General features: G+C 42.3%; 1 protein-coding gene across 1 annotated transcript in view; it reads left to right on the top strand.

The window, feature by feature from the left end:
• LOC104948872 (signal peptide, CUB and EGF-like domain-containing protein 1) overlaps positions 1–15,279 on the top strand; it is a 62,842-nt gene that overhangs the window by 1,836 nt on the left and 45,727 nt on the right. The window contains exons 2-3 of the mRNA XM_010775104.1: positions 1,963–2,085; positions 12,683–12,808. Of these exons, the coding sequence (XP_010773406.1) occupies positions 1,963–2,085; positions 12,683–12,808 (249 nt within the window). The remainder of the gene's footprint in view (positions 1–1,962; positions 2,086–12,682; positions 12,809–15,279) is intronic.

Raw genomic sequence — 15,279 nt, 5'->3', positions numbered from 1 at the left:
AGTGTGTGTGTGTGTGTGTGTGTGTGTGTGTGTGTGTGTGTGTGTGTGTGTGTGTGTGTGTGTGTGTGTGTGTGTGTGTGTGTGTGTGTGTGTGTGTGTGTGTGTGTGTGTGTGTGTGTGTGTGTGTGTGTGTGTGTGTGTGTGTGTGTGTGTGTGTGTGTGCAAAATGACTTGGCCCTTCACCCTGGGATTTGGGCCCAGATGTGACTAGCTCCTCTATCAATAACCTGATCAATTATAACCGTTAAACCCTCTGTTCTCTGCATCTGAGACCTTGAACAAACCTTGACAAAAAACGTTTATAAATTGAGATATTAAGAGTTTCTTAGGATCTAATAAAGCCATACATATCTGTTTATATAACTTTATATCACACTTTCAAGTTAGGGCAATGCAAGAGACGGATGAACTTAAATAATTGTCAAAATTAGAGCATTTCAATACATCCTGACTAGTCCCCAGTATGAAGCAAGTTCCAAAAAAGCTGAGTACCCCATTTCCCACAATGCAACTCAAACGCAGCTTTCATTAGGCTCGGTTTAGTGTTTGTATATTAATGGCAAAATGTTGAAGATCCCTCCTGCAGCGGGAACTTTCACAGAAGTCATTTTGAGTACTTTGCCATGGGTTTTTATTTCGACACCAATCTCCCGGGGGGAGGTCACTGAGGTCGTCAAACAACTTCACAGTGGCAAAGCCCCGGGGGTGGATGAGATCCGCCCAGAAATGCTGAAGGCTCTGGGTGTTGAGGGACTGTCATGGTTGACACGTCTCATCAACGTTGCGTGGAAGTCGGAAACAGTACCGAAGGAGTGGCAGACCGGGGTGGTGGTTCCCCTTTTTAAAAAGGGGGATCAGAGGGTGTGTGCCAATTACAGAGGCATCACATTACTCAGCCTCCCCGGGAAAGTTTACTCTAAGGTACTCGAAAGGAGGGTCAGGCCGATTGTCGAACCTCAGATTGAGGAGGAACAATGCGGATTCCGTCCTGGTCGTGGAACGACGGATCAGCTTTTTACTCTCGCNTGCTCTTCGCTGGCCTGGGAGCGCCTTGGGATCCCCCAGTCAGAGCTGGTTGATGTGGCCAGGGAAAAGAAAGTTTGGGGCTCTCTGCTGGAACTGCTACCTCCGCGACCCGACCACGGATAAGCGGGAGAAGATGGATGGATGGATGGATGGGTTTTTATTTCTGTCTGTCTATGGACGCATATTGTAACCTGAAATCAAAAGGAAGCTTAAGTCTGAATACGGGTGTGGTCCGTGTGAGTGTGTTGGAGGTAGCGGTGTAGGAAGTTGCGGATGGGGTGATTCCACTTTTGGCGATGGCTGGTGTGATCCAATTACTAGATAGTCTCTAAGGTTTATAACTCAGAAAAGTTAATTTGTGACTAACTGTCACCTCTTTCATGTCAATGGCTTATAACAATGTCAAGAGGTATTTATTTAGAAGTCCTGAGGAGGTAAAGCTACCCAGTAATTCACAAGAGAAAAAAAGATTGGAGGTCTGTTTCAGACACAACATTTTAATTTTGTGTTTTTTCTGTGTTCGTATCTTAGTAATTTAGCATCCTCTGGGGGGTCCATAGCCTTAGGATAAGAACCGCTGTTGTAAAATCATTATGCCTTACATCAGTAGAAGGCAAATCATCGTCATTGCATCCAATTAGGCTTAAAACAAGCTAAATAATTTTAGAAAAGTAAACCGAGTGCAGAACTGTTATCATCTTAGTGCTAATCGATTGCCTCCCTGCAAATTGAACTGCTATTCGCACACCTCTTGTAACGAGACATCAGTTGAATGACACGCAGTCTGTGAACTGTGATACATTTGAATTGAGATACCTCTTTAATGATGCATTAGGTCAGTACACACACCGATCTTGATTTGCCATCTGTAGTGTGGCTTGTTGAATCCACTGGGACATATAGGGTATTGACCTCCTTGTCTACATGTTTTTACAGATGCAGACGAGTGTGCAGAAGGGTCGGACGACTGCCACATCGACGCCCTCTGCCAGAACACGCCCAAGTCCTACAACTGCATCTGCAAGCCAGGCTACAAGGGAGATGGCAAGCAGTGTGAAGGTGAGTGACCTTTTTCCACTTTAAATTGTACTGACATTTATTTTTGTGTATTTATTTCCATATACTTCTTGCTTGCTTGTGTACAGCGTTCTTAGTCGTAAGGCAAATCTTCATTCAAGGAAGGATTCAAGGCTTTTATTGTCATTTGAACATACAGTAGCTACAGTGTAGATATGTCAATGAAAATCTTAGGTCACAGGCTTATTGCACACGTAGTTTTTAACAGTGGATCTAACAAAAAATGCTTTGGCTTTTCAATGAATGCTGATGACAATACTTAAGAAAAGTCACACCTACAAGCGTAGTAGTCCAAACGAGGAGGGATTTATGTTTCAAAATGCATTGGTTGGGTTTAAAGAAGGGGGCTGCATCCCTCACCTCAGGGAGAAAAAGCGAGCCAGTCCGCGGCCCCGCAATATGGCGTTGTTTGAGCGAGGGTGGCAATAAAGCCCACAAACGGCTGGAGGAAATGGGTATAAGTACCCAATATAAATCTTATCGGAAGGCCAAATAATACTTGATTGGGATCACGTTCATTGAAGTGACACTTTGATGTTGGATGTGAACTAACATCTGAATCACATCTAGACTGGATCTGGGGACTCTGATGTAACGGCTGGTTATAGACAGCAGTTTCACAGCCCCTACATGCCGCCCCCAGTCGCCCCCCCTAATCTCCTAATTAATGGGGAGGAAGTGGACTAAGCGAGGGTGTCAGGGTGAGACGGGGCAGCACCTGGCTGTGCGTTCACACCTCCAATCACTTCTGCCTCAGAGCACACCACAGCTGGAGCTCCAGCAAATGCACAGATATGCTATCCCTCTCTGTGTTATGCAGAATCCTAGCTCGCCCGTACAATTATTTACACACGGACACACACATACACACACACACAAGCACACAGTGTAATCCTGTAATTTGTTTCCCCATGTACCGTGCGCTTCAGTGGTTATCCCAGGACAGATTGCCCTCATATAAATGATGTTACTGTACTATTGCAGTTTTAAAACTTGGATGAAGTGGGGTATACTTTGTAAGTGGGTGTAATGCCACCACATTCCAATGAAGCAGCCATTAAAGCATGATGTCTAACCTTATGACAAGGGATTCTTATGATTTGTTTCTGTGCTAAACTATCCAACTCTTTGTTAAAATCCAGGGCTCAAAACCAGATTGTACTTGGAGCCTAAACACGGCTTATCATCTTGGGATAGTTAGGGCCAAAGTGAAACACAACTTTTTGTAAAGACAGACAACATCATTCAAAACTCCATCGATCTCTGTCAATAGCTAAAAACCCAGCATTGGAACATTAGCCACAGTCTGTTGTTTGGACGATAATAATAATACAAAAAAAACCTCTTTGTTTCTTTCTACGATATCTTTGGCCCTGGTTTTCGAAAATGTTTACATGCTTTTTTCTCCTTTGTTCTGTGAACATGATAGAGCTAAAAAACACATACTTGACTCTGGGTCTTCTCGGCTGCTTACCCAAATCGTCTCAATTAAGGGGGCCGCATTAGAAAAGGGCATGAGAAAATGTGCTCATATGAGATGTACCCAAGTTGCATGGACGCCTTCTTTTAATAACTCCCTTTTATGAAATGCTGAATGACAGATTGTAACAATAACATAAGCAATTACTATATAGGTGACGTCATCACTTCCTTTTCCATAAACAACTAGGGGTTGATCTCCCCATAAGCTCTCTGTGTTATCGTTTTTTTTCTTACCATGTGCGTGCGCTGCTGTCTCACGATGACACAATCTTTGGTCCAACTGACCCCTGGCGTGTAAATGATTATTGATTATGTTATTATCCAGCTTTTTTATCTTTTACATACAGTGTGTGATTTATTACACTGGACAGACGGACACAGATCTATTGAACTGACGGCAGTGTGTTTGGGCTATTCAGGAATATAATCTTCCTCCTGTCAAGCTGCTGTCTGAGCGGACCTGTCCTGACAGCCACTTTTTATTACATCACTTCACCAAGGCCAGCACTTGGATCAGTGTGCGTGTTTTTGTGTAAGTGTGTGTGGAAGCTGTAGGCTGCTGTGCTTCGATGGAGCCTGAATGTCAACCGCATTTTATTACATCACCATTCTAAATCCAGCATTTGAATGCATTGCGTGAACTGTGTGTGTGTGTGTGTGTGTGTGTGTGTGTGTGTGTGTGTGTGTGTGTGTGTGTGTGTGTGTGTGTGTGTGTGTGTGTGTGTGTGTGTGTGTGTGTGTGTGTGTGTGTGTGTGTGTGTGTGTGTGTGTCAAACATGCTTTACACACACACTCCCCTCCCTTTGCCCCCTGACTGTACGCTGAGATATATTGAACTCCATCCAGTGATGAGGCAACAGCTCATGACAGGGACATCAAATGAAGACAAATGGTGGTTTGGATTTGACCCCCGACCCTGGTGATTAGATATGGCCACTGTAATTGGTCGGCTGTGTTTTCCATCAACAGGCATTACGAGCCACTTTGCCGACCAGCACCATTAGTGGCTATGCTATTCCTGGAAGCACCTGGAAGCAGCTCTCTCTCCCTAAAGTCTTCTCTGCTTCTTTATCATCAGCGTCATTCCTTATCAGCAAACACTCACTCAACAGTCTAGTCAAACACACCGTGGGAGAAATTGGATACAACTGAAGGATCGTCATATACTTTTTATTCCTTAATCCTCACGATTACATTGGCTCAGAATGGTATGATCCATCCACACTGTTATCTCTTATTTGTCCTCTTATCAGACCTTTCAGTCCAGAGCACCTGCAGGTATTCAGAGACCTCCAGATGCACACGTCATACTCCTTGAAAACAAAATCAAACTAGCCTAAACTGCCACATAAATCTACTCAACAGTGGGTTAAATCAGAATATTATTCTAAGTAGTGTTTGTACATCTATCCAGAGGCTTTTAAGAGAATTGAGATGGAATAATATTCATCCGGACATCGATTTTCTGCCAATTAACCAGGACCGGGTCACAATGGAGCTCTCTTCAGAGGTTTTGGTTCCTTACAGTATCTCTAATGTTAAGCCCAACCATTTTACGGAGAAAACTCATTTCCACCTTTGGTTAAATGCTAGCATCTGTGCCCACGCTGCAACAATCGGCTTGTGGATCTCAACCGACCATAGATATTTGAACTCCTGTAGTTTGGTTTTCAATGTACCCTGAACCTGCAGGGAGCAATACACACGTGATGAACTCCCATCCAGACCCTTTTACACTTGACCGCAAACCGCCCAAGTGCTTACTAGAAGTCATGGTCTGTTAAACCCAACCAAACATATCACCTGCAAAGAGCAAAGATGCCATTTTGAGTTCCCTAAAGTGGACACTATCCTCCTAAGGCTGCCCCTTGTGATCCTGTCTCAAAAGTACAAAAAGTACTAATACTAATCGGTAACAATAAAAAACTAAGTGCCTCTAGTTAATTGTTCAACCCCTAAGTTCAATAAGTGATGCAGCTTTGTTTGCAGTTTGTTTGGTCTCTGGGATGAACATTGCAGGAACAGCACAGCAATGAGAGCCGATCACTAGAAGATGCCAAAGAAAGCAGCAATGTGAAGTTGTTTGACTCTTCACTTACAAAACGAAAGCTAAATGTGCTGGGTTAGGTCAAAAAACAGCATTTTGCGGTCAAAATATCAACTGTCATCTTGTGACTTGGTAAATATGGAGTCCTTCAAATGTACAGACATTATTCTTTCACTGTCGGTTTTCTGGAGAAAGCCACAAGGACATGGATCGTGTTGATGACCACATTATTAGCGTGCACTTTGGAGGTTCTGGAGGGATGTGGCCTGTGTGGCTCCACATTGACAAAACTCTGGCTCGCTCATGTGCTTTTGTAACGGCTCGGATTCGAGACCCGGTGACCAAGGGAGACGACCTGTGCTCTCAGCCTCTGCTACACGTCGGCACTACAAATTAGCAGCTCGCAGGCCGCTTTGTTCTGCCAGGAGCCGGCTGTCCAGTAGTCCTGCAGGACTCAGCGGGATCAACATCCCAACTACAGTGGGTTTCAACCACAACGGTTTGTTCCACCATGGGTGTGATGGGTGCTCCTATCAGGACTGTGTCCCCAGAGGCGTCATTTTCTCAAGTGAATGCGTTTCTTTGAATCCTTCTTGCCACTGAAATCGGATCTGCCGTTTATGAACGCTGCCCTCTCTGTAGACTTTTCCACGAGCTGATTCTGCCGGCTCGTTATGGAAAAATTTGAACTTTTATCCCTGGGCTGTCAAATGAAGAGTATGTGGGAGGAGCTGTGTATCAGTCAAGCCTGCTTTACTGTGTGTGTGTTTGTGTGTGAAGGATAGTGCCAGAGTTGTCTCCCTGTTTCTAGTGAGATCTAGCAAAACCATAACCATGTTGTGAGCACTTGTTTTCTTCAAAGATGGATGTCTGAACAAAGACCTGTGTTTTCAAAGATCAGTTTAGTAAAAGTCTCTGAGCATATAAAGGATAAAGCATGGCATTCCTGCTGCAGCAACACAATGGGTGTATTTTAGTTTCATCGTTTCCCCTTTTTATTTTGTCTTATTTCTCATGAATTGTGTTGTTGGATTCGTTTTTGAGGTTTTGAGTGCATTGGTCCTGAGGGATGAGTTCTATGGCTGGTTGCTATACAGAGCTGTCAAAGCCTGTGTTTACTTAGCATTTGCCTCTTACAGGCTAATTGATTGGTTTTCATCAGTGCTGCCAATTGCGCTGAATAGTCTCTTCTCCACTCTTTCATCGAGTGTACAGCCATCTCCATTCTTACACACACAAACACCTTTGAGTGTGTGCTTTTGTCTCAGTTGGAGTCCAAAGCTTTATCTCCATACCAGAGCAACTCATTAAGTATGAAGTACTGTAGGTAGAGGGAAATGTCACTTCAAACACTTTAAAGCTGTTCTTAAACACAGGTTCTGGCTGTAAATAGTTTTTCTCTCGGCTGATTAGTTTATTTTTTGTGTTTCTCTTAACTATATAACAGGGCAAACATAGACAGTGTGATTCTACCACAACTGTAGCTGATTAGTAGCTGATGCTAGAGTTTAGTAGGAGAACAGTTTTTACATGAAACTGGGATTTTACTGTATATTTGGACATCATTCAAAGCACATTTTAGATGAATTGCATACAACGTAAACGGGAATTGAGGACTTTAGAAAAAGGTTTGCACATATCTGAAGCTGCTCCCTAAACAACTTTGCAGACAAGAGGAAATAAAAGAGACAAGAAAGACCTGGAGTTCTGAGTTCCATCATAAGCTGAGCTGGACAGAAACGCAAAGACACAACTACAAATCATTTTGATTCAGGCTTTATTCTTCCATGAAGTGCACTCAGAGCATCAGTCTGGACTTCTCTGGATGACCAGTCCTTGGTTTTTAATCAGGTGTGGCTCATGCAACATGTGCACCATTCATTCTCTTTTGGACCGTTTCTTTGCTTGTAACATCAGAACCTGACAGATGCCCTGTCTGATTGAGACTGTATTGTACCAGCAGCTCCCCCCTTACCCTGCGCCACAGTAATGAAGACATGACCTGCTTTACGGAGACGGAGAGGAGGAGGAGGAGAAAAGGCATCTCATGGGAGGAAAGGATGGCGAGGGAGACGCCACAGGTTGCAGACAATTACTAGGCCATTGTCTGCCTGGCGTCTGTACCTCCGTCATCAGTGAGACGCTCTTTCCACTGGCTACCTACAGACACACACGTTTCCTCCGTGCACCTCCCCCTTTCTCTCCTGTCTCTCCGTCTACTTCCTCCTTGCAAGACTCAGGGGAGCAAGTCAGATTCATTCAGGCTCAGGCTTTATATATAGATACTGTGACCTCATGCCAGCATCTCAGTGTTTGACGGATGATGTCTGGCATTGCTGGTTGGAGATGTCACTCAGCAAAAGCTCACTTGGACTTGGTACTGACTTCCACTCCACAGCTGAGATACGTAGTGTATGTCGGAGCGTTTCTTTATATCATGACAAATTCACACTCTTAATAAGTAACTTGACTTGGTTGCTACTGTGGATTCTTCTTCATTTCTGTAACGAACAATAGTTTTAAAATATTTAAAAATTATTCCCGTTTTTCGCCATGCAATCTGACCTCATAAAAACGTTTATTTTGGCACACAAGTGAATTTAAAAGCACATTTTCTACATTAAGAGACCAAGTTAGCGACCTATATTCTCTCCTCTTTCATTAACATTTTTAATAAGGCTGTCAATCCGCAGACAAACCACTGTGGTACGTTGCACATGTTTTATTACATTAATCAACTGAGTAAAAAGGAACGGCACTGACCATTTTGATTTCATCTTATGATTTTGAATCTTTTTTGAATTGTTACATTGAACGCAAATTAATTAACATTTTAGAATAATACAATGTATAGACATCTGGATAACCTGCACGATTCTACCCAAAAGGTCTCTTCTGCTGTCCACTTCATTCAGCAGAGATCTCCAACATAGTTGTGACTTTGCAATTTTTTTTGTACTTTTTACAAATTGCACATATCGCCCCCTACCCCCTAACCCACTGCTTTGACGCTTGTTTACTGTTGATTTATCCATGCCCATTTTTGCTCATCAAAGTGCAGACGATTCACACCATTTACTGGAAACTAATTTGATGCCATTACAGTAAACTGTGCAGGAATGTGCATGCTGACACATAATTGTTGTGAACATGTTAAAAACAAAAAAACAAGACCCCCCCCTCCTTCAACCAAAACAAAAAGTATGGCAATAAATTAACTGGCAACTGTTCTATCCAGAAAATGTGTAGTTTGCTTTCGTGCATGGGAAACTGCCATAGCATTTTACACCTTTTTGATAAAATAAATCATAAATATGTGTTAATAGTCATCTTATGGCATTGAGACCTGAAGGCATACACCCTGCATGAGTTGTTAGCAGCATCCCCTCCTCTCCCTTTCTCCCTTCCTTCCATCTGTCCAGTTAGGAGGCGTGCGCTTGTCAGCGAAGGCGCCTAATTCACTCGATGAGACGTGGAGCATAAACGCTTCCCCGGCAATTAGAAAACGTGCGTATGAGAGCGGAAGCAGTTGAAGCTTTCGGGGCACCGCTGTCAGATGTCAACAACAGCTCAGGGGCAGGAAATGGCACCGTTTGGGGCCAACTTAGTCCCTACGAGGCACCTTCCTCCTCCCTCCACCGACCTCTAATCTCTCCGTCACACATACACAAAGGCATGCTTCAAACCTTCTCTCTAACCAGTTTATCTTTCTTGATTTTTAAACGACAAGCAGGAACCCTAGAATGAAAGCTTTACTAACATTATCAGTGATTGTTGGACACAAGTAAAGCTCAGAATCTTTGAGGAAATGATTGTCATACGTTGTGTGCTGTTTGCCCTTCTAAATGTTAGTTTGCATGTGTAAACATTAGAAACAGCTATAAACACTTCTGCATTCAGATCTGGTTAGGCAATTATTTTTCTCAACTTGTTTCTCAACATAACCTGGCCTTAAGACAGAACACGATTGTATGTCAATGTATTTGAGCCCAGTTGAATTGAGTACAGAGACTAATCACACTCTGTATTGTGTTGTTCCACTATTTAGACAACTGATGCTATAATGCCAAAACATGAAGGCTCTGCTTTTCATTTTAGTTGTGAAATTTTTGCAAGCATTTGATTTTCAGTTACTGCTGATTCAGTTTTGATTATCAGACATATTGAATCGGGACATATTTGTCCATTTAAACTTGAAACCTTAAACCCAAAATTATACATACAATAAATGTCAGTTAAGTTATAATTGTTCTAAGTTCTTTTCAACCTGTGAAAACAGTTGTATTGTCTTTTCTGTATCTGCATATGGAGCTTCGCTATGTCTGATATCATCAGGGTTAGACACGGAAAGTAACCTTTTCCAACCGAAAGATGGTGTTTAATTGGAAGCAATTCAAAAAAGTGAGACAATAACATTTATTTTGTTTATTTGGTGCGATACAAACAATCACTAATATTAAAGTAATTTCAAATCTGTAAACATGATTTAGTCTTTAGATCTCAGGGCAGTGTTTTCAGGTGTGTTATTGTACTCTTTCTCCAATTCTCTTGAGCAAAGAAAATTACATTTGAATGACGTAACTTTTATCCACATTGTAAATGCTCTTTTTGGCAACAAAAAAAACAACTCAAAAGGATGTCCAAACGGAGAGAAGAAGATGTGTGTCAACTGAACCCGGCTTATTGTGAATGTAGTCTCAGTCTGCCTGTTTGATTCAGGCACCAATTAATCACCTGCTGCTTTTCATTCACCCTCAGTGGTGAGTCCCCCCCCCTCCCCTCTAGTTCTCGTCTTTACCTTCTCCCCTTCATCTCTGACAGATGAAAAGCAGAGCTGTTACATTGTGCAGAACCGGGCCATCTGAGCTGGCAGCACAGCAAAGTGTCCAAACAAACCTTTCCCCAAACACTCGCCCATTCCAGCTCGGCCTAATTGGTTGCAAATGCCTTTTAGGATGAGCCAGTGATATCCGTGAGGAGTTTGTATACACAAGGGTCCGGCACTTAATCCCCCTGTGATTGTTTTTCTTTGGTTCTCCTTACCGGTAAGATCAATTGCTGTTGTTCTGACACATGCAGCTCAATTCAACTAGTTCTCAGGTCAGTTTTAGGACACTTTTGAAAGAAAATACCCTTTTGATCAATCTTCTCTTCTAAAACTTGTGAGTATGTGTGGATGTGAGTATTCCTTTGAACCCCAAGTACAGAGACTGGGATCTTTCGTCAAACAGAGATCAAACAGACGGTATTACAATGCGCTGATGTGTGTTGGCCTGTGTAATTGGCTTCTGGTAAACATGTCTGTGGAGCTTCATGGTACAGAATGTGGCATTGATTTTTTTTTTAAGTGAAACCTCATAGATGAAGCTCTTCTCATGTTTATGTCACGTGGAATTTTCAAAGCGTTCATTCTTAAGCCCAAATCACGATGTTGTCCATCTGAATGGAAGTGTTTTGTGGGTAGAAGGTCGCTGTGATAAGTGTGATAAACAATCCTGTTGTTTGTTGTTTGTGCGTTTGCATTGTGTGAGAGTCTTCATTTTTGCATTTTCATGCCTGCACTTGTGGTATTCGTCACTATGCAGACGTGTGTTGATTTCTGTGTTATTGTTGTGTTTTTTGTATATGCTCAAGATCCAAAGGCTTTATTGTCATATGCACAACAGCTATAATGCAGTTTTGCCAATACAAATCCAATCCAAAAATGCAACAAAACAATATACTTACTAAATAAATCCAATGCAAGGAGAAATAGAAAGAATGGACACAATATATTTTTACATACAAAAATAATAAATCAGTGTCAAGCTGTTGGTTATGTCTACATTCAGAAGCTGAAGAGTCATGTTTGTGACTTACCATATCAAATGTATAACCCTTTCTGTTATCACACCTGTAATGGGACATTTAGAGCGGTCTCTGACTCCATTCTCAATATATCTTCATTCATACCAGCTTGTTGGACACAGTGAAGGACAGGTGGACAGACAGTCAAACTGAGGCGAGCAGGCATTCAAACAAGAAGTAATGGAATGTTGACAGGCAACAGCCATGGTGTGAAGTATAGCAAGAGGCAGAAAGAGAGAGAGGTTGGGGGACAGGAAGAGAGTAAAGGATGGGACTATGAGCAAGGGGGACGAGTTAAAAGCCAAGAGCGACTTTGTTTTCATCAATCTGACATCCTTTTTGGCACAAGGAAGAGAACAAGTTGGACGGATCCAGCATAGCGTCTGAATCGTGGAGCGCGGGCAGATACCTGCACTGTGTCATCTTCAGAAGGGAGGGGGGGGAGGAGGATGTGGGCCAGGGTCTTCCTCGCTGCCTGCCGGATCTCCTGCTGTTCACACGGAGGGGGAGGAATGTTTGTTTAAGTGGCTCCGCATGGCAACCACTTGTGAGCCCCTCCTGTGAAAGCCTCCGCTGGCTCAGCGTGGAGGTTGGGTGGGTGCATCCCCAGACGAATAAACACCGGCTGACACTTTCCTCTCCTGCCTCGCTTTAAGAACCAACTGCCTTTACCCCTTCCTGAGTGTCCCCCATTACTGCACTGAAATGCTGCTAGGGTAACAAATTCATTCAAATCAAAACATAAAAGTGATGCACCATCAACGTCATCACCATCCTCGTCGGCATTGAAAAACTATTTAAAACTGATCACTCAATGCAAATAAAAACACACTTTTAATTACTCTTTACATTTCTTTGTGTCATCGGTCATTTTCATTAAGATTTGAACTGACTTTTTTTTCTACGGAATTTTCTTTACCATATATTTGCTTTCTTTTAAAACCAAAAATGTACCATTTACGGCTCGAAATTCCTCAAAAAAAAAGCGTTGTAATTGACAAGAGGAAAATTCAACATTGAAAAAATAAATCACAACCAAATCAATTGCAATTTTACAATTTGTATGGAATGACAACCTCACTGTGAAGGTACAATATTCAAAAAATGTAATCGGCCTTTTAAAAGCAAGCCTCTACAGCAGAGACAACCTAAACTAGTGAAGACAAACCAAAAAAAGTTGACACATCCGCCTTTCTCTTTCAGACATGGACGAGTGTGAGAACGACTACAACGGAGGCTGCGTCCATGAATGCATCAACATACCTGGCAACTACAGGTGCACCTGCTACGATGGGTTCATGCTGGCCCACGACGGACACAACTGTCAGGGTAAGAGCAGTCCCAGAAACACCCCACCTGTATGTGTGTGTTCACAGAGTTGGTGAAAGAGTTGTCATGTCATCACATTGGTTCAAATTAAACCCCTTTGATTTTCTATTGGCCTAAATATGACATGGGGTTTGTATCTAGATATATTGATGCTCGATTGAAATTAAATATTAAAAAATGTAGCATTTTCTTTTATTAATTACCAAAAATACAGACTGTAAATGCCTTTTCTCTCTCTGTGTGTGTGTGTGTGTGTGTGTGTGTGTGTGTGTGTGTGTGTGTGTGTGTGTGTGTGTGTGTGTGTGTGTGTGTGTGTGTGTGTGTGTGTGTGTGTGTGTGTGTGTGTGTGTGTGTGTGTGTGTGTGTGTGTGTGTGTGTGTAATCCTGCCTGGCTCAGCATGCCTCTCCCCGTACAGTCCCTCTGTCATCGTTTGGAGGGTTTCCATTATCTGTGTTTTTTTGGCTTGTTTCTCCTTACTGTTGGGAGGGCGTTCGAGGTTAAAGAGTTCTTCTTCAAGGATACCTGGCTGTGCTTTATTACTGACAGATCCAGCCCATTTAGCCTCAGTGCTGCGTTATTGACTTAGTGTCAGTCAGAGTAATGTTTTTTTCTGTTCCGTGCAACACGTAGTTGTGCACGGATGTGCTCCAACACATTTCATCCGTTCAGTCCTCCACTGCTGACTGACGAGAGCAAAATAAAATCAGGAACATGTTGTTTTGGATGTGTCTTTGGTGGGATGTGTTTTGGCATTTCTGAGTGCTATAGCTCATTCTTTGAGCCTTTGGAGAGACTAAGTGAGAGATTGAGCGCTAAAAGCAGCAGCCAGCCGTGCAGAGTAGCTGCTGAGTTGTGGATTCCCCTAACAGGGATGACTTTCAGACAGCTGATATAAAGCAGAGTTTAAGACGCTCCGTCATCAGAGTTCAAATGTCCCTCCATGCAGCAACAAGGGCCAGAAATGGTCAATAAAAACCCTTTTAATATGTGATCCTTGCAACTTTGTGATTTCTATTGGATGAGTATCATTTAAACGAATATAGTATTAAATGTTTGTTACATTTTCAAGTCTGTCCTATAACAATAGTCAGTCCTCCTGTTCATAGCCAATAACAGATAACATCCTAACATGCTTCTAATGAAAGTAATGGGGGGGGGAAATCCATATTTAAAAAAAGTTGATTTAATGTCAATATATGGCTTCAGTAGTTGGTTGGGCAAATCAAGTAGGCATCTTCCAAAGCTGTTCCTAAGAGTGTTTTGGCTCAAACTTCTTTTTGTGTTTGTCTGAGCTGTCTTCTTGCTGTGCCAAGATGGAGGGATGTAACCCCAGGAAGGAAACTCCGGAAAACGTCCACCCTCTTTAATGTAGAATGCTAGAGCCTCAAATTAGCTTTAAAATCAAATCAAATTAGCCCTGGAAATGTATCTTTCTACATAATAATGTATCTGAAAGGCCTTGATATCTTTCTTATTATATTGAAATGTATAATTCCCATCAAGAAAATAATAATTGTATTTAAAGGCAGCATCTAGTGGTCATTAAAGGAACTGAAGAGCTTTGGCCACACACAATGAGGCTGATGTGAACATCTGATCACACATACAAACACGATGGAAAGTAAACAACTATAAAAATGACAGCGGTATTTACAGTCTTTGAAATTGGGTCTGACAGCGTTACGTGGTGTTCATTTCCTGCATGTTTTTCTGTAAAAACTGTCTACAGCCGATAGCTCATTGGTTAGCGTTCTATGTTGTGGGTAATTGAAAATAAGGGCTGTGAGGTTAGTGGCATTTCACCACACGTGTTTGTTCCGCTAACTCAAACAACGCAGACCAAACGAGTCGTGTGAGAACCACCGTCACCTGCTCTTTATGGCCCGGCAACAGGAAGCCAGCCCGCGTCTGATTTGAGCACGGAGGCTCGCTTTATTGGATGTTCGCTGAGTGCAGCCTTGATTAACCTCTGCTAATTAAAACCGGTTCAGTGAGTTCAAAATAGGCAGCAAAATATGTGTGTTCCCAATCAAGTCCTTGACTTTTTCCATTGTTTCTTTATTTGACTCCAATTTCGTGTTGTTTATTCCCTCATTGTTCACGGTTCCATATCTCCTTCCCTCATTATTCTTAAGGCTTACTTTCTTTTTTCACTTTTTTGCCTTTTTAGCTATTCTCTGTTTTCGCTTTTATTCTTTTACCCTTTCATGAATTCGTTATCCCCCATTGCTTTACCCTTTTTTCTTCTTTTCTTTCTTCATCTCACTTTTTTCTTGTTACTACATCCCTCCCTTTGTCCTTTCCTTCCATCCCACCTTATGAACTTTTTTCTTTCGTTTTATTCCATACTTGTTTTCCATCAACCTCTCTTCATCTGTTTTCTTTTTTCTGTCCTTCTCTCTCCTTTTCTTCCTCTGCTCTGTTATACTCTTCTGTCTGTCTGCTGACCTTACTAGCTTTCATCTAATTA

Source organism: Notothenia coriiceps, unplaced genomic scaffold (assembly GCF_000735185.1).
Source record: "Notothenia coriiceps isolate Sejong01 unplaced genomic scaffold, NC01 NC01_scaffold00015335, whole genome shotgun sequence".
NCBI classification, from domain to species: Eukaryota; Metazoa; Chordata; class Actinopteri; order Perciformes; family Nototheniidae; genus Notothenia; species Notothenia coriiceps.
This window is presented reverse-complemented; position numbering and strand designations above follow the sequence as displayed.